A 27,001-nucleotide genomic window follows, 5' to 3' on the forward strand; every position below is an offset into this window, starting at 1 on the left:
TTATCCTTCCTTCCTCGAGGGCATCATTTTCCTGTAGATTTTTCTTCAATTTAAATATTCCGTTCTTTTTAAGGCTACAGAAAAGTTTGAACTTCCTTTTTCCTTTTTTTTGTTGGTTTTTTTTTTCCCCCCATTGGGGTGGAAGGGAGGGGGAGACAGATTTTTTAGCTAATGTTTCCAAATTAGAAAGAAAAAAGAAAAAAGAAAAAAAAAAAAAAAAAAAAAAGGATCAATAATAGGCAGATACTTTCAAATAAAATATATTAAAGTTTGTAATAACCGTCCTTATTTCAGATTTGTCCTCGTCCAGAGTGCCTATGAATCCGCTATGTAGATTCTTAGGTAGCTTAAATCCATATAAAATCAAGGAAACATAACTAATCTATAACAATGGAGTATTTATTCCTTTAGGCTCCTGCAGCAAAAAAAACCTGTTTACTGGAAGATCTTAAATAGAGGACCCTTAGAGAAGATTTATGCCCATTATTTCCACTAGGCAAATTTGTGAATCTCTCTTCTCCCTTTCTCAACACTGATCTCAAACTGCCATGATAATGTCAGCCTTGCTACACTGATGGAGTTTCTCCTATGTCAGATAACCGAAAAGTTTTCAAAACTCTTCTCTCTCCTCTCTTTTCTAAGATCTCTTTTCTAAGATTTTGAATTAAATAGAAAAGAGAGTATCACAACCTTTTTAAGAAATACACATGGGAATACGCACGTCTGTTTGAGATCTCAGTGCTGTGGCTGTTTGCAAAAGCATTTAGATAGATAAACATTTACCTTACTGACATTCTGTTTTCACTTTAGGGCATGTAATCTGGACTGAGATTATTGTTCAGGGCTCAGTCATCAGCTTCACTAATTCTTTCTCTGTTAATCAAAAAATAATGCCTGATTATTTTCTCTTCCTATTAACTCTATGCCTATTCCTGCCAAGAGCTGTAAACTTTGATGCAAACCTTCCACTTCCTTCATTGTTGACTCTTTGGAAACAACACAAAACTGAGTGTTTCGGGTGCTGTCTGTAGCATTTACTCCCATCCTGTCGCCGCCATGGAAATACAAGTCATAGTTAGCAAACAGTCACAATGCAGTCATCAAACAAGAGGAAACACCTGGATCCAAGCACAGCTAGCAAGGAAACACGTCCACTTGCCTATCCCAGAGAAATGCTCAGAGGCTTTGTGATCTCAAAGCGGTTTCAAGGAAACCCTATTTCTAACAGCATCCTTATAGGAAAAGTGCCAGCTGTCATGTACTTGAGAACTGATCTCTCCAGAGAGAGCACCCTGCCCATCACACACAATATGGCCACATGACACACTGGTGCTTTTCACTTTTTAAAATTTGCCTGTGTTCCTATGTTGGCATGCAGAGGAGGGCAGCAGCCAGGAGGATGGGAGTCACATCCTACCACAGTGCACTTTCAGGTGTCAGAGCTGCAGGAGGTTCTGAACAGGAATGAAAACTAGAGTCTGAAATACTTCATTCAGAGATGGAGAAATGCATGCTTCCATAACCGTCTTTCAAGAGCAGCCAGCTGATCTTTTTGTTTCTTCATTGTTTTTCCTCCAAGGAGAGAATTATTTCTCTTGAAGATCTTCTGAATATCCTCTTCTCTCTCCATTTTCATCAACACACTTTACACACCCTTCCTTATTAGTGGGGATTTAACAACACTGCTTATCAGAAGACCAGTTTGTGTTGCAGCCTTGCAGCCTTCCTTGACCCTTTACCCTCTCAATTCCTCTTTTTTTGAGCCCACATCTCTTCTCTTCCAGTATTTGCTTCCATTCTTAAATTCCTTGCTACGTCATTTTCTGCCTGCTGCAGCTCCTTCTGGAGACAGCAGCAAACTTCTTTACTCTTTTTTCTTCTATTTTCCTTTGACTTTGTGATCACTTATCTCTCTCAAGTAATTTTCTGTTGACTGCTGTGTGCTGAGGACCAGCTGATGATGAAGTTGACTGTGGGTACAATTAGGATGCCTATATACCTACTTTATCACTTTCTTCATCACTTTTTCAAGGTCACATCTAGTTAACTCTTATTTCCAGTTGTATTTATGAGGAGCAATGAACCTATGAGTTTCAATGTGCTGATGTGAAAAGACAATCTTATTGGATACTTGCTGAATGCTGATCTATACCCTGCAGGATCTGCATCCATTTAAGCTTATTGTTATCAGTCATTTTAGCTCATTTTATTTTAAACATAGTATCTACTTTTCTTGCTTAGTCAGGTAGATTTCTAGAAAATAGTGTTACAACAGTTTAGGAATTTAGGTTACATTTCAGTGCCTGAAATGACTTCACTTGTAGGTGAAATCTCAAAAGAAATTAGAATACAGTCCTATTGCTGAATAAGATGCCTGTGGAATATTCAGCAAGAATATGATATCTGAGAAAACGACAAAACGTTTCCAAAACATAAGTTATCTGAATATGAGGCACATAGTTACTAGCAAAAGTAGATTGGAATGAAAGTACTCAGCACGCTCTCTTCTTTCTTTCTCATTTGTGGCCATTTCCTTCTTTTTTTACTCTTCATTTCTCTTTTCTTCCACATAAATTTCTTTTATATTTATTCCCATTTGTCTCTCCCTCCGCATCTACTTTCCTTCAAGATTTTATTTGCATTGTGTTCCTTCTCTATTTCTCCCTTCTACTCTTTACCTTACATGAACCTTTTCTAGCTATTTCCAGTTATTTACCCTTCTGGAAGTACAGAGAAGTCCAGACATTTTTTTCTTTTATATTGTTACTTTTGTTCACGAGGACACTGAGAAAACAGACAACCTATTCACAGATGTCCAGTGGATATCTCAGCAGAAGAGTACAGCGTTAGCAACTGCAACTTAAAGTAATTCAGTCACACATTCAGTGTTTCATGGTACTGAGAACACTGTTCTCACTTAAGGAACTGAGAGGATCTTGCATGCCTCCCTGGGAAGGACATCTGGGAGCTCAGAGCACTTCCAAAGGAACTTGTATCTGAAGAAACACTGTAACAGAATTTCACAATATGGGGTCTGTGTTTCTTTGTGGGTAAAGACAGTAACGTCAGTGATTTACTATACTGCTCTTCAGAAAACCAGTTGAGCCCCAGGGCTGCCAAATTAGATTAAGGTACAAAGAAAAACTCTCAAACTAAAGTCATGTGGTTTTCCTCTGTGTGAGTCAGAACATCACTTGAGAGGCTCCAGCTATTCAAAAACTTGCCTGCTTTTCTTTCTCAGCAAGCTAAAAGACAATGCTGCTAACTTCTGCAACCTAATTGTGGCAATTTAACGTTTTACTTAAAGACCGGTTCCTACTGGCATTTGACCATGTGAGAAATTCAACTTCCACTTAAAGAATAATGAAGATTCTAGCCATTAAATTGAAGAAATAAGCACTCAGTAGGGTTCCAAATGCACACCAGTGGCTCACAAAAGGAAGGAGAAGAAGGAAAATTCTTTGTTGAATATTAGACAAACATCTGCCAGAATAATTTTGGTGTAGTTGGGTTTGCCTTAGGAAAATCTCATGTTGGCTTCAAATAATGGAACTGAAAAGACATCAGTTTCAAGTTTTGTTTATAATTCTGGGAATAGATTGTGAATGGGACAATGAGATTTCATCCCTATTTTTATTTTAAAGAAGTAGTTTTAGTAATTCTAATGCTAAAGTATGAAAGCTTTTGTTGTTAATTTTGTGAATTTTCAAAGAAATCATAGAATCAGAGATTCATAGAATGGCTAAGGTTGGAGGGGATCTTAAATAGCATTGAGTACCTTCTTTCTGTCGTGGGCAGGGCTGCCCCCCACCAGCTCAGCTGCCCATCCAACCTGGCCTTCATTGCCTCCATGAATGGGGCACCACAGATTCTCTAGGCAGCTGTGCCAGGGCCTCACTACCCTCTGAGTAAAGAATTTCCTCCTAACATCCATTGTAAATTTCCCCTCTTTTAATTTAAAGCCATTCCCCCATGTCCTGTTACTATCAGATCCTGTAAGGAAGTCCATCCTCCTGCTGCCTGTAAACTCCCCTCAGTACTGGAAGGCCACACTGAGATCTCCCTGCAGTGTTCCCTCCTCAAGAACAAGCACCTCTTTGAAGGTGAGGTACTCCAGCCCTCTGAGCAACTTTGTGGCAACTTCTCCAGACCCGCTCCAAGAGCTCAGCACGTTTCTTGTGCCAGGGGTCCCATGTCTGGACACAGTACTCAGATGGGGTCTCACAAGGGCACAGCAGAGGAGACAATCATCTCCTTTGCCACTGTTCGTGATGCAGTCCAAGATAGAGTTGACCAACCTCGGGGATGATTATATGAAATGCATTTCATTGGGAAATTATCTTCAGAAAATAACGTCTCCTAAAGTAAAAGTAACTTCATCATCTGTTACGGAGACACTTGGTACACTCCTTACACAATCTTAGAAATTGTCATTACAGATGATCCATCAGTGTAGACTCCCCTTCTCTTTATACAAAGTTTTCTCTCTGTGACATTTTGTCAAGATAAAATGCAGAAAAAAAAAAAGAAAAAAAAAAAAAAAAACACACAACAAAACAGTCCACCAAGAAACCTGCAGGCTTTTCTGAGTGGGAACTGAAAAATGGTCAAAGAGAATATTCTTATGTGCCCTCTCCATAGTGATAAAGAAGTGGGCAAAACTTACACATCAAATTTAAAGCAAAAAGAAAATATTTATGTGAGTAGGTAACTCGTAGAGCACACTGAAATGAAAGATACTCTGGCAAGTGGCAGAGCTGAATAAGCAAAAGAAATAGGTGATTTTGCATGTTTCTAATATTTACAGTTTTTGCAACCACAGCTGAACAAGGCTGTGTTTTGTGGTGTCAGTACTTCACCTTGCCAAGAAGCAGAGGGTATAGGTTCAGGTGAAGCAAAACCAGTGTAGCTCAGGTCTTACGCTGGGAAAGCTTGTGTATACAAGGTGAACTGCTGCATTAGTGTTGTGAAGGCATTCCCATTGCCTTGCAAATGCAAATGCAGCACTGATGAGCAACCATCAGCCTATCTGTTTCACAGTGTGGCTGCTCTCAGCCCACCTAAGATGACCGGAAGAAAATTACTTGAATTTAGCTATTTTGCACTGATCTTCTGCTATAGGCAGAACAGGATGGCAAAGTGCCTCTGTGGACTAGAAGTAGATATGATTGCAAGTTAGTAAAATCCTGTGGAAGTCAGCAGCTTCCTTAGCATTTTCCCATGAGACCTGTTTTAGGCAGGCTGTGGGAGAGTTGAAAAAGCAAGGTGAGACAAGGAGGTCTATTCATACAGATTTTTGGAATGACTGAGCACGGAGAGAAAATGGGAAGTAAGATTAATAAGTTTGCTGGTTTCAGTGAATAATTGTCAAACTCTTAGAGGGATGATCACAGTGTGTGTAGACTGCTCAAAGAGGACAACATTCTTCTCTTGATAGGAAAAGAAGCACAGCTAGATTTTGTGTTGTTCTTCCTCAGCCTTTCAAAAGGAAATATTTCAAATGATATCACTTTTATCTCTTTTATCTCTGACACTTTTATCTCTGAAGGTCTTGAGAAATAAAAACTTGCAGTCTCTAGGTCTATTAAGTCAGCTTCACAATTGTTTTAATATTACTTAATATCTTTTAAAATGAATTAATATGAAGTGCTGTTTTATCATTTGGAAAGTGCTAAGGGGCCAGAGTTCTGTGTCACCAGAAAGCTGATAAATTTATGTGCTCATGAAGTTCTGTTTGATGGAAGGCAATTAAATACTCTTTTGGTAGCATTTTCAGCGTTCATGGCTCTCGGCCACAGCTGGAGTTCCCTCAAGACCTTACCTGAGCCTGCCTTTTGCTAGACTGCAGTCTGCCTGTTACAGCGCTGAAGGTCGAGTTACTGGAAGCTGGCATTCAAAGTACTGCATCATCCACTGGTTGAGACTAATCAGAGCAATTGAAGTGTACTGAAACAGTTATTAAATTTATTTATTTATTATTATAACTATTTATTTTAATAGTTATTTATTAAAATTTTGTGGGCATTCTTTTTGCAGATTTATGACAAGGTTCTTCTTTTTTCTTCTTTGTTTTTAATCTTGTACATGTCATATATATCAAACAGTTTCTTTTCCTTTTTTCAGTAAAGTAATTCAAGAAGGGTGGAGGAGGACCTTCGGATATTCCTTTTACATTTCTTGAAGTGAAAAAAGTAACTTTGGGGTCATTAGTTTTCAGTATACCATACTAAATTTAAAGCACCACAAAGCTATTTTTCACACAACAGGGAAAACACATACCAAAACTCTGATGGCATTGGAGTTCTACTTTCAGATTCACACTTAAAACTTTCTAGTGAGAACCCAAGAAAAATGAGGTGTCTAGGAAAAGGTGTACTCTCTTGTGTGAGAGAAGATGCACAGGCAGCTCCAACAAGACCAGGGAACTTCACAGCTGGCAGTGTTACTGCAGGTGCTGACAGGGAGCACACAAAGCGTGCAGAGAAATGGGGTATGTATGGCTGGGAATCTTGTAGTTCGTCATAAGAAACCTGTTCCTTTACCAGAAATGTCTTCAGCTTGTGGCACAATTACAATCTGAATATCATATAAATATTTGTGTTTGCACCCATATGTACCTTTGGCTTCATCCAAAGTATTCTTATGTAGAGAAAATTCTTGTTCCTTCCTGTGAGCCATTAGAGCCCCATCTGGCTCTCATGCATACTTAACTCATACTGTGGTTTTGCAATTAACACTCCTTCAGTTTTCAACTTCTTCTCCCGGTCTCCTCCTACAGCTTCTTTTTCCCTCAGCTGTGTGGATGCAGGTCCCCTACAAGCCTGCAGAAATCATTCCACTTCCATCTGCAGCCCTCCCCCTTTACAGTCTGTGACAGCCCTATTGTGTTTCTGCTTCTCAAGGTAGACCCAGCTGTGGCACATTCGCGGATTCTTCCATCTGTTACAATCTCTTTCTTTGTCCATCTCTCTGTCACTGCAGAGTCATTTTCCTCCCCAGCTTTGCAGGAAGGCTTAGGATGCAGTTTCAAGTTGCAGCAAAACTAATCTAATAGTAAGCTGCTGCTGAAAAAGGCAGTCCTGCTTCTCTGTTCCCCCATCTGTGCCCATCTCTCTTGAAACGGGAACTGTTCTGACAAGAACTGCTTTTTTTTCTTTTTTTTTCCCCAGATGAATTTTCCATACCTGATTTATGATGTAGCGGCACAATATCTCTGTCTGATGTGAAGGGCGTGATGGGAACCTTCCAGAATGGAAGGCAGGGAGGGTGAGTTTGCTCCTTTTTGTCAATAGCTTGCACACTGATCCTGCTGCAGTGTGAAATGGCTGTCTGGAAGCAAGAAGTAGGGAGATGACAGAAGTCACCAGCTCCTCCTGCCTAGTGGCTTTCAAGGAAGAAAGTGCCAAGTGATATGGGAGACCTTGAGAAGACTGTAAGAGGGATTGGGAAGAAGCAGCTTAACTTCTTTCACTTCTGCCTATCAAAAAGCACTCTAAAATAACTTCAGTATTTCTTTTCTTTTTTGTGTGTGTGTGCATGATTTTAGTAATTTTTCATTTCTGCTTCAAAGAGAAGGAAAAAGGCTGAAAAAGTAGGGTTATTTGAACTTCAGGTTATTGAAATCCCAGCTTAAACAGAGCAAAGGCTGTACAGTTGATTTTCAGAATAGGAGTTGAAATATGTCATAGGAGTGAAATATGGATTTAATTGATGTATAAACAGTTACAATAAGATTCAAAATAAAGGTTATAAATTTTCAGATGTATTTCTGTTAGTAGATGATAAATGTACTAATACATAAAAATGTAGTAAATGTACAAGGAAGCTTTTTGTTTTTGAAATACATTTTGCAATGTACAATTGAAGACTTGGCATACCTTTCTTTGTTCAAGAGTGTACTGCCTTCAGATTAATCTTAATTAATTCATTAAAGGGCCTTTCAAAGGAAAGCCATTACACTTGCTACCGACTTTTGAAATAGAATTGAAGCAATTGTTCCAGTCATGAAAAGCGTGAATGTATCTTGATTGTAAATTAACTGCTGTGTTAAATAGCTCCAGTGTCTGCCTGTGTGCCTCTCCATGGAGGGCTCACGTGCTTTCAGCTCTAATTAAGGAAACTAATTTTAGTTTTGTAGAAGTATAAATTCCCTGAGACAGGACAGTGAGAGGTAGAATTACGATATGCTAGTTATTATGCTCTTTGGAAAATAGAATTGCACAATTAATCTTCTGTCATATGAATTTCATTATGCTCATATGTGAAATGGATTGTTTACAGTAAGTACTATTTTCTTACATTGAGCAGATTTCACAAACTTATGTAAAATAATATTTTATTGTTATTTTCTGATATAAACTCATAAGACATTTGTATGATGTTATATAAATGACAGTATTCTCAGCTATGTCAGTGTGACACGTTGTTCTGCTCAAAGTGTGAAGCATGCGTTACGGAAGTTGTGTGGTTTTTACTGAAAAAGCAGCCAGCTTTGGCACTTATTTCTCAGTTAGTGAACAGGATGCCTTACATTCCTTTAAGACCCAAGCTTAACCAAAACAGTGGATAAGAATCGCTTGGGCGTTACCACTTTCCTTGGCTGACATTCTGTAGCACATTGTATAGAAATCCAACTGTATGGGTTTATTTAAGGGACCTAACTTTTCCTTTTATGACACACTCTCAAAGGATGACATCACTGAGAAAAGGAGAAGCTTTTATAAAGGAAGCAGGATTCCTGAAGGGGAAAAACATACTCATCATTCCAAATTGTTCTAAAGGTCAGCAATTATACCACTGCTATGCTCTACCTTCACTAAGACAATACCGTCTTGCTGCTAATCTGTAGCTCACATTGCTGCATAGTTATTGAAAATATGTGGTGCAGTTGCCATGGGTCCAGAGGAGGCTATGAAGGCTGGAGCATCTCTCCTACAGAAGTTTGTTCAGCCTGGAGAAAAGAAGGCTCCGGGGAGACTTCCCGTGCCTTAAAGAGAGCTTATAAGCAGGAGAAGGACTGACTTTTTATGTGATTTGGTAGTAATAGGACTTAAAAGAGGGGAAAATTACAATAGATGTTAGGAGGAAATTCATTACTCAGAGGGTGGTGAGGCCCTGGCACAGCTGCCCAGAGAAGCTGTAGTGCCCCATTCATGGAGGCACTGAAGGCCAGGTTGGATGGGGTCCTGGGCAGCTGAGCTCCCCAGCAGGGGCAGCCCTGCCCAAGCGGGTAGGAAATTGATGATGTTTGAATTCTCCTCCAACCTAAGCCATTCTATGACTCTATAACAAGGACAAAATTTAACAGCAAAGAAGCTGTGTTCTGCTCATTAAAAGATCTCACACATTTTCAAATTCGTTATATCAAACTCATTGTGTTATTCTGAGATGACTTTTAAGGCAAGCTAGTTAATGTGGGGATGGGAATGTTTGATAGAATTTCTATTTTCTTTAGCAATAAAATCTGTTCAGTGGCATTACACTGTGTTTATTTTAATGGAAATGTTCCAGATAGGAAACGTTACTTTATTGACTTTATGGACCTACGTGATACCAAGTTATAATTCCTATATATATAGTGCAGAGATTTTGTTCGGAAGTCTACCCATCCTAATTCAATTTCTCAGCTTTCAGCATCATAGTAGTAAAATTGCACATTGCTTGTTTAATGGCTAATAGCTATGGATTAAAGATAGAAATAATTGTATGCTTTTATTCTGCTGAGTCTGAGCAAGAAAAACACTGCTTATTTAAAGCTTCCAGTCACAGGGCACTTAGTACTCCCTACATGCCGACATCATCAGATTTTTAAACTGCTTCTGGTGTAAATCACATGTAGAAATTTTTACACAAGTTTACATTCTCACAGAAGAAACACTGTCATGTTATGTCAGGTGTCATGTCTGCATAATGACAAAATGGAGAAGTAGAGAAAAATGCAAAGAAAATAAATTCCCTTTGGAATCTTGGCTTTTACGATAAGTTATGCTAATGTTGTTTGTTGTTTTCTTTTTTGTTTGTTTTTGTTTTGTTTTGTTGTTGTTTGTGTGTGTGTGTGTGTGTGTGTGTGTCCTTACAGTGAAAACTAAGGAATACAAATGAAGGAAATACGAGTCAGTATCCATGCAATATCATTTGCAAACACATCTGAGGTACTGTGGAACAAGGAGTTAGCATATTGAATGCCACTTCTGGTCTAAGACAACACGTATGGCATATCATAAGCATGATGCTGAACTCCTTGGTGTCTGATCCCCATTCTTTTCAGTCTCTGATGTTAGTCAGAGGCGAGTGACCTGAATGCACTTTGGAGCAGTTTGAAGCAGAGTGGGTTTTGTCAGCTTTTGTGGCAAAATCATCATGGAGATGCTGAAGAACTTGGAGAAGGTCTCCATGGGACACAGTCATATGTAACTAAAACACACAAGCAAGAATATGAGGGCTTGGTTTAAGCATCATATTGATGCTTTAGGTATCTCCAGAGAGGGTGCCGTCATCTCACAACCTGTATCCTTTTTCCCTCACTTCCCAAGGCACAGCATTCCTTTCACTGCAAGGAGGAGTGCTGTTTTCATTTGTCCTTAACCAGATTTCAGCAGTCATTGCAGATTAGGATTATATAAACAGATGTCAGTGCTGGCAGTCAAAATATGAATGATATTTATACTGAATGCAGAATAAAATCTCTCCTGGCTTTCTCTGGCCAGTATGAGACAGAAATATATGCGAACACAAGATAACCATTTTTCAATGGGACAAGTGAACAGAGAGGTTACATGGTCACCAGAGCTGTAAATTCACTTTTCCTTCAGACATCTGAACTTTGTCCTGGAAGCAATAAATAAATAAATTCTCAGGGTTGCGGCACTCTTCATAAATGCTTCAGTTCTTTGTTATTTTCAGCGTGTCAAAATAAACGCACGGGAGTCCACAGAAACGACCATCTACCATTTGTCTGACAGCGCGGTGGATGGGCAGGCCAGGCAGGCAGGCGGCGCTGGGCTGGGGCTGCCCTGAGGCAGCGGCACAGAGCCAAGAGACTCCAGAGAGTCTGCTAATAAGAGGACGTTATTCACAGGACCTTAAGGGTTGGAAGGGACCTCTGAAGATCACAGAGTCCAGCTCCCTGCTAAAGCAGGTTCCCTTAGGTTATGCAGGAAAATATCCAGGTGTGTTTTGAATATCCCCAGAGAAGATGCTCCACAGCTTGTTGCGGCGCTGTGTCACCCTCCCAGTGAAGAAGTACTACCTCATGTTTGTATGCAGCACATTTTCCAGTTCTGCTGTTGCCCTTTGTCCTGTCGCTGAGTCCCATCCACTTGACACCCACCCTTTACATATTTTCAAGCACTGATAAGATCCCCTCTCACTTTTTTCTTCCCCAGGCTGAAGAGCCCCAGTATCTACATGGCATTACCTATGTAAGCACTTTTGCATGCCCACCGAAGAACACATCCTCTTGCATGCACAAGCTAAAAAATTACCCTTAAGAGACAGCACAACTGACTCAGTGGGCTCCTGAATACAGCCCGTGTATTTAGTTTTTGAAATGTCTTTCCTGGTGGATGTAGAGGGTGCCTGTGGAAGCACCACAAGGCCTGGCAGGAGGAGTGGGGCTGGTGTTCACCCAGTGACAGCTGGCCAGACCACCATGCCAACGTGTTGAGCACCTGCCTGTGCTTGTAATGCTTACAGAACCTGCCAGCCCCTGCTCATTTTGTCACCCAAACATAGGTCAGAGGAGGAATGCTTCCAGATTTCTATGGACATTAAAGCCAGCTGCAGGAAGAAAGAAGATTCAGCAAGTTCAGCAGCTTAACACATGACCTGCTGACTGAACCTAATGGGCTTTCCCCCCTGTGGAGGAGAGAAGAGGCCGAAGGGGCTGACAGCTTTCCTCCCCACTTGACCTTCCAGCCCGTTCCAGGAAGTCCAGATGTTGGCTGGAGGGGCTCAGCTGAAACACTTGGCCCTACAGTCCTGCAGGAGAAGGCAGGTTGTGGCAGAGGGCCTGCAAAGGGACACTGGCCTCCAAGCCCTCAGCATATCACTGCTGGCACGCACTGCATGGGCTGCACACAGCCGTCTGCTGCCCTTGAAAGTCCATGATAATTGTGTGGGTGGACAGAAATAGAAGCACATAAAAAGTTGGCAGGAGTGTCTCTTAGAGAGCTGTGGTGAATGCGCAGGACTGCATTTATAGCTTTTAATCAAAATCCAGTTGTTACCTGGAAGATTGCCTTTATTTACACCTTTTGGGATTGACACAGATTTTGGAACTTTAGTCCATGTCAATAGTAAATACAATTACCTCCAAGCCTCCTACTTCAAAAAATTTATGAAGAGTGAAATACAAGTTTGTAGAAAAGGAAGTCAAAGCTGTGGAAAATATTTTAATGGTACTGGCTGAGAAAAGTTTTCTTTGAAGAACAGTAAAGGAACTTTCCTCTTAAATAACTGCAGATGCAAATTCATCTAGTTAGCAGTGTGATAGGAAATTACCTGAAATACCAATGTATTTCAGAAGTCAGAGTTATTTCCTTTCAAAGGCACATGCTCAACATTATACTTTCAAATGAGATAAAAATGTAGCCTGTGGGACTGAATATGATGCACTCATTCCAGGCCCTGGAAGACTGTCCAGCACCACGAGGTAAAACCAAAGGTCACATCCAAAACCTTTTCATGTTGCCTAAAGCAACATTAAGTGGACTGAAAAAAACTAGCTCTAAGTAGCATTTGGTTGAACTCTCTAGTCTGTCCTCCCCTCTTCCCTTCCTAAAAAGGCAATGGGACTGTGTGACAGATGCCAAGGTTTCCTGCTCAAGTTCTGGTTCTACTGGTGGCTTTTTGGGAGCAGAACATGCTAAGAGCACAATGGAAGCCATGTCAGGGGTTCAATTCACATTATTTGGCACCTGTACACAGCTTATAAAAGTTAACTAACTTTTTCCCAGGATTACTTTTGATTTTTATTTCTTCTCTCTAATAAAATGCATACAGAGCAATAGAGGAAAAAAAACAACAACCTTCTTCTGTAGGAATTCCCTTGTTGCTGGATTACAGATCCATGCTCTTATAAATTATTTTTCCTGTAAGAAATCATAGATTCATGGAATTGTAGAATTGTTTGAGTAGGAAGGGCCATCTAGTTTAACTTCTTCACAATAAACAGGGACATCTAGAGCTAGATTAGATTGCTTAGAGCCCAGTCCAGCCTGACCTTGAATGTCTACAGGGATGGGACACTCACCTCATCTCTGGGCAACCTGTGCCAGTGCCTCACCGCCCTGATCATAAAATTCTTGTATCCAGACTGAAATCACTTTCTCCTGTCCTATCACCACAAACCCTCCTAAAAAGTCTGTCCCTTTCTATCTTACAGCTCTCTTGGGTACTGAAAGGCAACTATCAGCTCTCTGCAGAGCCTTCTCTTCTCCAGACTGAACAGCCTCAGCTCTCTCAGCCTGTCCTCATAAGAGAGGTGTTCTATCCCTTGGGTCATTTTTATGCCTCTCTCCTGGACGTGCTCCAACAAGTCCACATCTCTCCTGTACTGAGGACTCCAGATCTGGACACAGTACTCCAGGAGAGACCTCTCTTGCAGAATTTCTCAGGTTCTGGGAGCTGAGTGGATGGAAATTTGCATCATGATGAGGACTGTTTAAAAGGAAGTAGGAGTTTCCCTGAGACACTCTATAAAACACATCAGTTTTCCAGGATTACAGAGCAGTGGTGCTGCAGTAGGGAATTATTAAAACTGAGACTGCATGATTTGAGAGAAGATAAATGCAAAAAAAAGCTTCTGCCTGGTGTTACAAAATCACTGTAATGAAATTTCTTGGGAATGAAGTACAGCCTCTTTTGTCAAGTCTTGTCATGAATCTCACAGACAAGAGAGAGTGGGGAGGAGAAGCTACTGGTAGACAATTATCTGTATACCAACTGCTTGCTATAGCAGTGGGGTGAATCAAATGCACCTTAGCTGCAGGACTTCAGGTTGAGAGAGTGGAAAATCCTGAAGAAAGGAGAAAGAAAAATTTGAGGTTGACCCACAAGGAGAGAAGCAGTGGACCTAAGATACCCATTTCTGAAGCCAGTCCACAGCAAAAAGATCCTGAGGGACTCAGAGGATGCAGAACAACACATCAGAGTGATGAATGTCTGTGTGTAAAGGAGAACAAGGAGGTAGAAAAGAGTGAAAAGAGGTGCTTCCTTCTTTCACTGTGTAAAGCATGAGAAGACAGGCTGTGAATGGGTTTAAAATAGTCCCCCACGGGAGTGTGGGTTTCTCTGTACATGGGTGTCCACAAAATGATCATCTCTGCATTGTGGTAATTTAAACAGCAGCTTTTTCTTATCTGTGAAAGCATATTTTGTCCTATAAAATGCACAATACCATTGTCCCACACTCCACAACATTAACCCTGCCAACCACAATGCAGTTGGCAAAGTTAGAGTTCTAAATAAAGGATGCTTCCACAGGAAAATGCACATTGGGCAGAGAAAGGAAGATTGTTTGGATTTGAGCTTCAAATCCATTTTCCATATCAGAAATCTGAATGAAAAATGAAAAGAGATTACTATCCCATATTCCTTTCTTGATCTATGGCAGGATGGGATATGTACTCTTAAAAGATAAGAATGAATGACGTTCTGTCACCCCTGAATGGTTAGGAATCGCTGTGTGTGGTTTTATCTGTTTTTAAGTAAGTAGAAACTTTGGGGGGAAAAAACACCTTACATTTTTTAATGAGTCTATGTGACTGACATACTGAAACTGGCTTTATTTTCCCATGGGATAGGAAAACAGGAACCTTCTTGCTTTAGTTATTATTCCTCAAAATAAAATGTGGCTATATCAAGGGCAGCTTTAGTAGGTGGAAACAAGAACAACTCCCAGGGCAAAAACCTCTAGATAAAAGTTGAGCAGTAAATATTAGTGAGCATACTGCATTGTAAGGTCAGTTTATTTTCTAAGAAAACGCACCACTGGTATGCATGTGATCCACTGAAGTTTAGTAAGTATTAATTCATATATTTATAAATTATTTTTAATTTATAGCTTATAACCAATTTGAAAAGGTTAATGTATTTCACAGAAGATCACAAAAAATTTCATCAATGGAGACTGTCTGATAAAAGGTGAGTTTACTGCTAAAATAAAGAAAGGTTACTGACAACAATCAATACAGAATAAGAGAGAAACACTAGCAGACTATACCTCTGGGAATATGTATATTTATATATATATATATATATATAATATATATGTATGCATATGTGTGTGGGAATATCCCCTGCCTTTTTCTTTCTTTCTTTCTTTTTTTTTTCTTCTTTTTTTTTTTTTTTTTTTTTTTTTGGTACACCTTTTGAATGTTAATGTTCAGCTAAAGATGGTTTCAGACAGCCTGCTAGGCTACTGCTGTACTCAGTGAAGCAGAATCCACAGAAGTGTTGCTGAGGCAGAACTGAAATTGTAGCTTCCCTTTAAAGAACTACAGCATTGTCAGACAATTGCTTCTAACACATGATTATGATTCTCCTTCTAGTTTGCTTTTATCTTTTTGAAAAGAAAATCTAAGCCTTTAAAAGGCAGGTTTTGAAGTTGTGTTTTCATCAATGCCTTTGCAATCCTGATCTTTTGTGCTTAGAAACAGAAGAAATGCACAGAAGAATGGAAACTAACAGTACAACTTGTAACTACCTGTAACTGCTGCAGTGGGAAATGGGTCAGGTTTCCTCTCAACTAGATCAAGGTATTTTTTTCACAGAAATTGATTATCTAATTTTCCTTATTTATTTTAAAAACTTACAACTTTTATATTATATATGCAAGATTAATACCATCTAGATACAATAACTCTACAGAGTAGATCAGGAATATTGACATTTGACTTAAAATTTACAATAATTAAATGAATGTGCACCAATTATGTTGCTGTTTGTTATGTGTACCAGTTATGTTGCTGTTTTCTTTTCAGAAAGCATATTAGAATTCATCATTTACTATTCCATGTCATTTTGAGCTGAAAATGATTTTTTTGAGAAGGGAAGTGGGGAGGTGGTGTAAGGATTTGTGACTTAAGGCAAAAAATTGCTTATCTGCCGATTCATATACAATAGAGTCTGTAAGGATTTTAATTATGTTACTGCTTTTAAAGGCTTTAGCATGTTTTATTATTTTATTACAACCACACATTTAAGATACTGTTTTCAGAAAAGATTTCCAACACTGATGACTGAGTACCTGTATGTTCTCCTTCTAAAAGAAGAAGGAATAGAGAGGAAGGAAAAGTGTCTGTCATGTACATATTTGAAACCACTGCACAGGCTCCTGGATGGTGTAAATACTTGGCTGTTTCACGGATTCTTGCTTTCAGATCTTCACAGATAGCATTCATAAATCTAGCAATTACTTCAGCAAACACAGTGAGTAATCCAATCTTTTAGACTAACTTTGGCTTTTTTTCTGCATAAGTCATCCTCACACAGCTTACGGTATGTGTAATCTTTCAAAGGTGAGGTTTCTCTTTCAGCCTTCCATGGTGCATTAAGTAGAAGCGAGGTACATCATAATAGAGATGGTCTAGAAAAAAAAAAAGGCTGATTGCTCTCTAGCTTTGCTAAAGTTAACCCTATCAATTTGCTTTAATAATGTAAACAGCTGAAGGGCACACCAAAATTGTCATTTATCATGCAAAGAGCTGTTAACAAGATGATACATACATATATATGCAAAGAAAGCAATATCAGTTTGATAACAAATATTTAACAAGAAAAGACAAAATATAAAAAAAAAGGTAGGTGTTGTTAATATACCCACTTAGAGTGTGCTGTGATTGATTGTTGCAAAGCACAGTTCAAATGTATGCAAGGCAAATTTGAATACAAGGGCAGGGAATATGTAATTTAATATTTAGCCTCATTCCTTTCTGTAATCAAGTTTTGTTTACCAACAGCAGGCTTAAAATGTCTGTCACAGCAACTGAGCTGTGAGCACATGAGAGTATCTTTGCTCAAATAGTTTGCGTACAGATGTTTGAGCCTGAAGAGACTTGCCATGTGTTTTGTAGCTAAGGAAGTGAGTAATCAGTGAAACTAGTATGGGTGGTATAGGAAAATCATGCACATGGGCTTGGCACCGTTGTGTGCTTGCTACATTCCATGAGATATTTCATAATGGAAACCCAATTGCTCCACTAACATAGGATACCTAAATTTTGTACATACACTGTGAAGCACCTAGCACAGTCACAAGACCATACTCTGTCCTCACACTACTCCAGTAATTCTCAAGTGAATGAGAAAAGGGCATAGAAAATTTCTCAGGGGTTGACATAAAACAGAGAGAAGAATATTCTCTTTAGCCTTGGCCTTGATGCAATCATTACTTAATTTAATCTTTATCACTTAAATTCTGCAAGGTCAAAAGTGTAACTAGGCTAGATGATAATTAAGTAATTAGAACGGTAGCTTGGCCTTGGGTCTAGTTAGCACCATACATTCCCATGACTCAGGAAGGTTTTTTCAACCTGGTCATTTCAAATGCCTGTTTTATGTGATATATAGAACAGTAATGTGAATGATCTGCCAAGAAACAGTAATAAACAGTTGTTGCTACTCTATATGGTGTTTTATTTTTAAACTTTTTTATTTCTCTCTTTTTTTTTTTTTTTTCATTAAACGCTTTAAATCCAGGTTCACACAGACTATGTATATTGAATTTTAATTTGAATGTCTTTAATAGTTTCTTGAGTTATCACTTCCTCATTGCTTTTGGAAGATGAGGGGCCACCAATGCTTATCAGAGTGATTAGCCTGAAGGTCTTTTGTGAAGTCTTTGCTGTGTTTTTGAGTATTTGTGCCATTCTGCAACCATGTGAACATGATCTCTGAAAAGTTTACGAATGGGTAGGATAGCAAAATTCAGAAAAAGCGTGGAAGTGAAATTACAGCAAAATGTGAATATGATTTCTTACAGTTTCTTTGTCTGTGACTTCTCACAAGCATACAAGATTTTCACAATAAAAATGCACACATGTCTGTATTGCCATTTATGTTGCATATGGTAATAAGGGGAAGGGCTGTTTAAACAACAGAGAAAAATCCACATTTAATGCCTTATTAGTAAGTATGTTATTCCTATAGGTGCAGCTCTTGAAATCATTCTTTCCATTTGTCCTACCATTTTAGAAGTAAGAATCTTTACAATTTCCCTAAGGAAATTCTTTTATTCTAGAGCTATTTTCAACTACAGTCGACTTTGATACAAAGGAGATGCTGAAAGCCCAGAAAGGTGCTCTATTATCTAACTAATTTAGTGTCATTTTAGCTTCAAAAACCATGGTGGCTTACCTAGAAAAAAACTGTTATTTGGTGACATTGACCATGTCGTGTGCTAATAAGTTACCTAGTGGGTTACAGGTAGGCATCTGAAACTGTATGAAGTTTATTAATTTTTAGGATGTACTAAGGACTAATATGCTGACTCAGTGCCTCTAATAGTATGCAATATCAGTTCCATTTCTTTGTTTCTTTAAAAATTTAGTATCTTAGAATGTAAGCCCCACCTCAGGAAGATGCATAATTGAACTACATAATGGATGTGCGCACACTGGCAAGGAGAAATAATAATAAGAACCTGATACGGATAGAGTGATGTGCAGCTGTGTACTTATTAAACAATGGATTAGTCACATCTGCTAGGAATCCATTATAGAAAGTAATTGAATAGCATGCCCGTGCTTAAAAAAAAAAAAAAAAAAAAAAAAAAGCAGGGTTAGTTATTTAAATGAAGGATAATCTGTTTGTTCTATCATTTTTTATTTATCTAAGATATGAGAAAAAGGTCTGCACCTAGACGAATCCATCAACTCATTTTTAAACAACCTTGAGACTTTTCCATAGCATAACTTGCCTCATTTCTCAGTGACCGGAACAAACTAAAAACATAGAAAACATAGAATCATTAATATTGGGAAAAACCACTATGAACATCTAGTGCAACTGCAGATCCATCACCACCATGTCCCTCAGTGACACGGTTCTTGAGCAGCCACAGGGATGGTGACTCCAACACATCCCTGGGCAGCCTGTGCCAGTGCCTCACCACTCTTTCTGAGAAGAAATTTTTTGTCATGTCCAACCTGAACATCACCTGGTGCAACTTCAGTCCTATTGCTATTAAATTGGAAAAGAGGCTGGCCCCCACCTCACCACAACTTCCTTTCTCGGAGCTGTAGAAAGTGATAAGGTCTCCCCTGAGCCTCCTCTTCTGCAGACTGAACAATCCCAGTTCCCTCAGCCTCTTCCAATAAGACTTGTTCTCCAGACCCCTCACAGCTTCATTGCCCTTCTCTGGACACACTCCAGGGCCTCATTGCCTTCCTTGTACTGAACACAGTACTTGAGGTGCTGCCTTACCAGTATCGAGTACAGTGGGACTTGATCTCTAGTCATGCTGACTATACTGTTTCTGATACAAGCCAGGATGCCATTGGCCTTCTTGGAAAGTTCTCTCACGTCAGCTTTTCAATCAGGCCACAGAGATGGAGTTCAGGAGGCTGGAAGATTCTCCTGAGGACTGCAGTCATTCTTATACAAGAAAATACAGCTTAATATTATGTTGCCATTTCTGGGTGGTCCCTAGACAGTGAACATTTTCAACAGGAAGGAGTAACTCATGCCTGGCTCCAGTGAAGCTCTGCTGACACAATCGGCACTGGCTGGCAGGGAATGAAATATCAGGCCCAGGATCTACTGTGCAGTGTTCGCCAGCTACTGCAGACAGGAATAGGAATGTGGCAAACCACACTGTTGTGGCCAAAGTGCCAAGGTGCATCCAGGCCAGACTAATTATCTCTGCCTATAAAAAAACTCTTATGTCATTAGCTAGTTACATTCTGCTTTCAAGTACCTGTGTACTTGTATCACTAGGGACAGTTAAATGCTATTTTGGTGCACAGAAAATGGACAACAATCTCACTTACATTTTAGTTTGCAGTAGAAGTGGTCCAAACAGAGCAAAGGATGTGGTTATGCCAGGTGCCATGCCATCCTGTAGAGACAAACCACCTGCCCCCTGAAACCTTGCAATCGTACAGTGTAATGATTGCACTCAGAAAATTGTCTGCTGCCCAAAGCCTAGAAAATATGTTCCTTTCAGCTTTGCAATACAGTCTTGCTATTTTGTTGAATAGAATCTATAGCATAAAGATTAGCATTCAGAGTGTGAAAAGCTCTTAAGAGTAAAATTATTGGACATTCTGCCCATTCCTGTATTCAGTGAATAGCTTTAATGGTATGAAAACAACTATCTGGCTCTTCTCTGTATAATCAAGAAGTGCCTGCTCAGAACCTAAAGAAAATATTGAACTGCATATGCTTGTTGCTGAGCCATTGATTGCATATATCTTTTTGAAGTCAAGTTTCTTCAAAAACTGGGAAGATACTGTTTGCTGAGACTTACGTGCATTCTAAGCTTGACCCTGCTTAAACCTGCTTATCAAAAGCTGGACTTTCCTGACAGTTGCAGATTCTCCATCTTCTTCATTTTTTCCCATAGTTACCTACAGCATTCAGATAACAATTAGAAAAATACTAGGAAAGCATTTCCTAGAACCCTTGGATACGTGAGAGCAAACCTGGGATACTGGATCTTGAGACTGCAGTCTGGGAGAAGAGTATATAATATGTGTACAGTTGACAGCATATTCTTAACAACATTAAAGTCCATGATGTAATATGTGTGCTGTAGAGTTTCCTGAAGCCAAATTAGAATCATAGAATCACAAAACCACAGAATCATAGAATCATAGAACCATAGAATGGTTTGCTTTGGAAAGATTCAAATCCCATCCAGCCCCAACATTTCTACATTTTTTTTTGTCAGCTGATATCTGAAACACACTTTCAAAAGACTGGATGTTTCAATTTTGGATTTTCCTATCCTTTCAATCATCACAGAATCATAGAATCACTCGGGTTGGAAAAGACTTAAAAGATTCATCGAGTCCAACCACAACCTAACCATACTACCCTAACTCTAACAACCCTCTGCTAAATCGTGTCCCTAAGCACCACATCCAAAAGTTTTTTAAATGCATCCAGGGATGGTGACTCAACCACCTCCCTGAGGGCCCTATTCCAATGCTTAACAACTCCTGTAAATAAATTTTTTCTGGTATCCAACCTAAACTTACCCTAGCATGTAAGGTGCTTGTTCATTCACTTCCTCGCAACTGATGGTGAGCAAAGAACTCCTTGTTTCCTCAGATCATCAGTTGAAGCTGAATTGAATTGAAACAGGGAATAATAGCCATGCACTGCCAGTATTTGTGTTGCTTTAATAATTCCTCCATTTTATTTGAGGCGTACTTTTTAGAATAATTCCAGCAATATGACAGTATGACTGACCCAAGACTAGTGGCAAAGCAGATCTAACTGTGTAGAAGTTCCACTATGTGCATACTATCCACAGTGTTGTGTTTGTCTGTTCCTATTTCTTCCTCTTACAATTGGCATGACAAGATCAGCTCCCCCTTTAGCCTTCCTTGTTCCTTTTCCTGAAGATACACCTCAGGTAATATTGGCAGTATCACAGGTCATACCTGCTGACATCCAGCTGTTCCTCCTTCCCACAGGATGCAGAACCCAGAATTGAGAGTCTAGCAGACACCCAGGCAGATGGTGATGGCTGCTCAAGTGCCAGTCTGGTAGTGGTGCAGCATGTGCCCTGCTGTCCAGAAACAAATTCATTCAGAAGACTTGGCAGTCCTTCTGGTGCCAATGGGCAGATGACATAAATACCATGTGCTTGCTAACAACATTTCTAAATCTTACTGTGGTTTTAAGTAAGAAGAGGAAACATTTGCCTTTAAGCTCAATTATCAATTGACTTATTTCAGGGTGTTTTCCTAAATATTTTCCTCTCATTTCAAACATGAACAGTTTATGCACTTTCCTCCCAAATGATGCAATGTTACAATACACTGAATGGTCACTGCCTTCCATCTTGGAGAGACATGTATTCGACTGTCCTGTATCAGATCCTGAATCATCCCACCTCAAAACATTTTGGGTCACTGTGTTTAAAGCCATAAATACACTTGTCTTTCAAGCCCCCACTTAGGGTTCTATCAACTGTAGTTCATCTGTCCTGCAACAGCGCACGCAGTTTGCTTCCCACTTGCTGTTTCTGTAGGTAAGCCAATGGAGCTGCGTGATCAAAACCTTCCTTTATCCTTTGCAGGAAGAAGTGTTCTGCCCTAGTCTGAGTGACAAGGTAAAGCAGAGAGACTACTGCTAGTTCAGGTTCTGGTGACATTTAGCACCAATGGCTGGACTCTGCACTACCAACAAAGCAAAATGAGATTTCTGTAGGTCTCGCATACATGACACAGAGAGGCAAGCAAAACTGTTCTCTAATTCTTTTCATCTAATTATTCTTCACTAGGAGAAAGTTGCATTGAAGTAAACAAACAAAAGGGCTATTCACATTTAACATTGCTTCTCCCCTTGCCCCACAGATAACGAAGTGCATCTAAATGGCTTCTACTATGGCCTTAGCAAACTAATGATGAAAAGGAGGAGACTGTGGGATTATTGGTTTCATCTTCCCTGGATGATGAACGGAGAGATATTCACTGCCACTTTGGTGCCATCTGGGAATGTGACACCAGATTCTAGCATGACCCTGGAACAGAAAACAACCTTTGCCTTTGTGATTTTGTTATTTATTTTCTTGGGAATCCTCATCATTCGTTGCTTCCGCATTCTGCTTGACCCCTACCAAAGTATGCCAACCTCAACCTGGGCTGATGGACTTGATGGGCCGGAGAAAGGCCAGTTTGATTATGCTCTTGCTTAGAGACTGAGAATTATGGAGGGTTATTTAGCACAGCAGTAACAAAATACAATTTCTGGAATGTCTGTTTATTTTGCTTTTGTGTTTCATTATATCAAATGTTAGGAATTACAATATACAAATGTGCACAAAAATCGATTTATTCTTTTTTAAATTAAATCTCAAAGTAAGTTAACTTTGTGAAAGCAGATTAGTGAATCTCCTCGTAGGAAAAAGAGGGGTGTTGCATTAGCAGAATGTTACTTCAGAACACATTGGAACAATATGTAATATATGTGATCTCATATAACTGAAGCAAGTGTTTTATCATTATGTATTATCATTAACAAAATGCTGTAGTCTAAGGTGTCTTACGAATGCTGTAAAAATGTGATTTTATGATCTATATATAGTAAATAAACTTTACTTTCCATGCTCTGAGGACAAATTAGGAAGTTTTCTGTTTTGTAATTTGAATTTGAGAGTTCAAACACCGCCATGGTTTCCCAGGTTATTTTCTACAGTTGATCACTGCTTGTGCTACTTAATACTACGAAATCACTGGCTTTGTAATCTTTATTGTGAACAAAATATGTAATGATTTTGACCTATGTGTTGCCTTTTTTCCAAAACTGATTTCCACTAAGATTGGTTTTTGAAATGATCTTACAGCAGCTCATGCAAACAAATTTCAGACTGTGTATTTCAGGTACTCACTCATCCTGTTTATTTGGTATGTGTGGGTCACATTGCATTGTTTGTGTTTCCTAATTGGATGACTGAAACATAAGCAGCAAGAACCAATGAAAATGCACCCTCCTTCACTCAAAAAGTACCTTTGAAAGTGTTTGTACAATGGCAAAACATTCCTAGAAGTCACTGTAAATGAACACATATACACATGATTGACCAGGGAAAGAAATGCGTAGAAGACTGCACGAAACTTAGTGGAACAGCTTACGTGTCCACAGTGGAGGTTTGCAAGTGCTGTTCAGCAGTACTGAAATACTAAAGTCTTAACAACATCTGACGTACTGCCAGGGGGGAAAGGCCATGCTCCCAAATACACCAGTGTTGTGAAAACATCCCTGGTGCTGCCCAGATTGTGAAAAATTCCAGGCAGGAGGGACAGGAAGCAGCATGCTGCCTGTCTTAAGACAAAGCCTTAGATATAGCTGTACTACACTCACTGTAACAATGACAAGCAGTTGGGAAGTTCTCCCTTTGTGCTTTGGCATGCAGCCGGTAAGCAAAGCCAGCCTGTAGCTGGTACAGCTGGGGCTGTGCTGACTCATTTGCGCTGTGGCCCTGTCTCTAGCTGTTGCACTTGGAGCTATTTGTTTCCCTTTGCTTCTCATCCTGTCCATCGGCTAAAGGTTGCGGCTATTTGTGGCAAAGACAGTGGGATGGGAGGTGGCTATGCACGGTGGCTAACACAGTTCACAGGAGGGCAGCAAGAGCTCAGCTTCCTGATGGTTTCAAAGAAAGAGGAGGGACTGCAATCTGTGGCTGCTAACACACAAGCACAGCTTTGGCCCTCTCTGTCACAGAGGCAGTAACCTATGATATGGTTGGGCAGAAGGCGACAGTGATGTAGCTATGCTTTCCAGAAGCCATGAGGTGCAGCCTGTCACTGCTTCTCCACCAGTACCAGGGCACCTAGGTCAGAGCTAATGCAAACTTGCAGACTGTTAACTAAAGGCGGTGACAGAGTGGCATACAGAAAATGATCCTGTTGGTGTACCAATACCCCCTAAAGCAATGTCTTTTCAATATTTATGAAGCTGCAGTAACAGCTCCCTCCGGCTTGGGATTTCTCTCCTATATCAGGGTCTACTTTTCCTTTTCCCTTTCCCTTTCCCTTTCCCTTTCCCTTTCCCTTACCCTTTCCCTTTCCCTTTCCCTTTTCCTTTCCCTTTCCCTTTCCCTTTCCCTTTCCCTTTCCCTCTCCCTCTCCCTTTTCCTTTTTCTTTTCCTCTCCCTTTTCCTTTTTCTTTCCCTTTCCCTTTTCCTTTTTCTCTTTCCTCTTTTTCTTTTTTTTCTTTCTTTTTCTTCTTCTTTTTGTAAACACAATAAATTTGAATTTACTTTAAAAGAAAAAGACTTTTCCTCATCATTACACTGTTGTGGTTTAACCCAGCAACAGCTCAACACACAGACATTCACTCCCCACCGCTCCCAGGGGAATGAGGGAGAGAATGGGGAAAATAATGCAAAAGCCGTAGGTTGAGATAGAAACTATTTACTATCATGGGAGAGGAAGAGAGAAATAATAGTAATGATAACAATAATATATATTTGCACATATTTACAAAGCACAACACAGCTGCTCACTATGCACTGACCAATGCCCAGCCAGTCCCCACACAGTGGCCGCCCCCACAGCCAACTCCCCTCAGTGTTACAGCTTTTCCACAGGACACCATATGGCATGGAACCTCCCTGTGGCCATTTGGGCCGGCTGTCCCGCTTCTGTCTCCTCCCAGCTCCCTGTGCCCCCTCAGCCCCTCTCTGCAGACGGTACGAGAAAGCGGAACGGCCTTGGCTCTGTGCAGCACTGCTCAGTGACAGCTGAAAGAAACGTCACTGTGCTGTCAGCACCATCCTTCTCCTGAAGCCACAACACAGCACCGTACCATACTCGATGAAGAAAACCAACTCTGCCCTAATTGAAACCAAGACACACACCTGGATAGGGAGGTGAGGTCTCTGACAAAAAGAACGTAGCCCCATGTTGAAGTGAGGCAATTTGACTCTTGTGTGGAGCTTGGAAGCTGTTAGCTGAGGACTATTTTTGGAACTGAGCTTGCCAGCATCTGTGGTATGTTTGGACGAATTCCAAAGAGATATTTTTGTAAATCACTGGCATAAGTCAGTCTGTTAAAGGGAATTTAATACTGCTGGGCAGTCACTTTAAGTCCGTCTGTGGATGTCACTAAATTCACTGCAGCAGAGAAAGGAAATTCACACCAGTTCCCCCACCGCAGCGCGGAATTTTTCCTTAGCGCAGAAGTTTTCTGAAGACATGCTGGCACTTCAGTCTCGTGATTGCTCCTTTTGCCTTCCCTGGAGAAACTGGGCCAAACTTTGAATGGAAATTTGAGTATTATTCCTCTCTATGAGGCTGTGTCTGGCACATCGCTGGGCCTCATAAGTGTCCATTGTGGAATGATCTGAAATATTAATGAGACAGGAAAGAGAGGATCTGTGTGCTAACGCAGCTGTGCTCAGGCAACTCTGAAGCTCTGCATCACTCTGCTATAGACTCTTGTTTATTACATTGGTTTTCATAGAAAATCCTATGAAATTATTAAAAACTTTTTTTTTTCAGAAGGAGTATTTCTTGATGTCAGTCAAGCAAATATAATTATGTACTGTGGACAAAGAAGTAATATTTGTATATTTTTATAAATACCACATTCATGTTAGATCGTTCAGCAAACTATCCAACTGTAAGCACTTTAAATTGAAGGACTGCTGCAGAGAAAGATAGCCAAATAAGGGCACAGATAAGACTTTACTGGTAGACCCAGGTTTTACTCCAACCAAGATTTTAAGATTTTAAACTTCAGACATGAGGCATAAAGCAAACTGCTGGCCCAAACGGAGTGCTGAGGCGGAAGTCTATCCTCAGCAATGTGTAGAGGGTATGTGTGTGAAAACAGCACTGATGCTGTTTCTCCCCTCCAGCTGGAGGTTTGAGTGAAGCTGGGATGCACTTGAGCTACCTTTACAGTAACCTCAGAAAGCCACATCTCTCTGCACTCTGTAAGAGCTGTGCAGAGGTTACCACTGTGAACTTATGTGCTGCACCCACACAAAAAAATGTCTGATTCTAATGTGCAGCTAGCAGAATCAGCTCCCTTACAGTGGTAGGTGAAGATGCATGACCAGTGATCACCTGGTGATTCTCCCATCTTCGCTCCACTCCCTTGAGGCCTTACCTGGAGTACTGTGTCCAGGCTTGGGGCCCCCAGTAAAAGGTGTGAAACTGCTGAAACAGATGCAGAGGAGACCATGAAGATGCTCAGAAGGTTGAAGCACCTCTCATATGGAGGAAGGCTGAGGGAACTGGGCTTGTTTGCCTGGAGAAGAGAAGGTTTTGGGGAGACCTCATTGCAGCTTTTCAGTATTTAAAAGAGAGTTTGTAAATAG

At 40.1% G+C, this 27,001-nt stretch overlaps 1 protein-coding gene across 1 annotated transcript; it reads left to right on the top strand.

Moving 5' to 3' along the window:
- Positions 1–16,371: 16,371 nt before the first annotated feature.
- CTXN3 (cortexin 3) lies at positions 16,372–22,870 on the top strand. Its single transcript, XM_042823085.1, has 2 exons — positions 16,372–16,431; positions 22,530–22,870. Exon 2 carries the CDS (start codon positions 22,577–22,579, stop codon positions 22,868–22,870), a length of 294 nt encoding a protein of 97 aa, XP_042679019.1. The 5' UTR covers positions 16,372–16,431; positions 22,530–22,576.
- The last annotated feature ends 4,131 nt before the right edge of the window (positions 22,871–27,001 follow it).

This window comes from Centrocercus urophasianus, unplaced genomic scaffold (assembly GCF_019232065.1).
Source record: "Centrocercus urophasianus isolate 14NV4802_14NV808 unplaced genomic scaffold, USGS_Curo_1.0 seq_21, whole genome shotgun sequence".
Classification (NCBI taxonomy): domain Eukaryota; kingdom Metazoa; phylum Chordata; class Aves; order Galliformes; family Phasianidae; genus Centrocercus; species Centrocercus urophasianus.

What these genes read in the sequence shown, in the direction of transcription:
- CTXN3 (XM_042823085.1), top strand. Translation starts at nt 22,577, where the DNA reads ATGATGAAAAGGAGGAGACTGTGGGATTATTGGTTTCATCTTCCCTGG.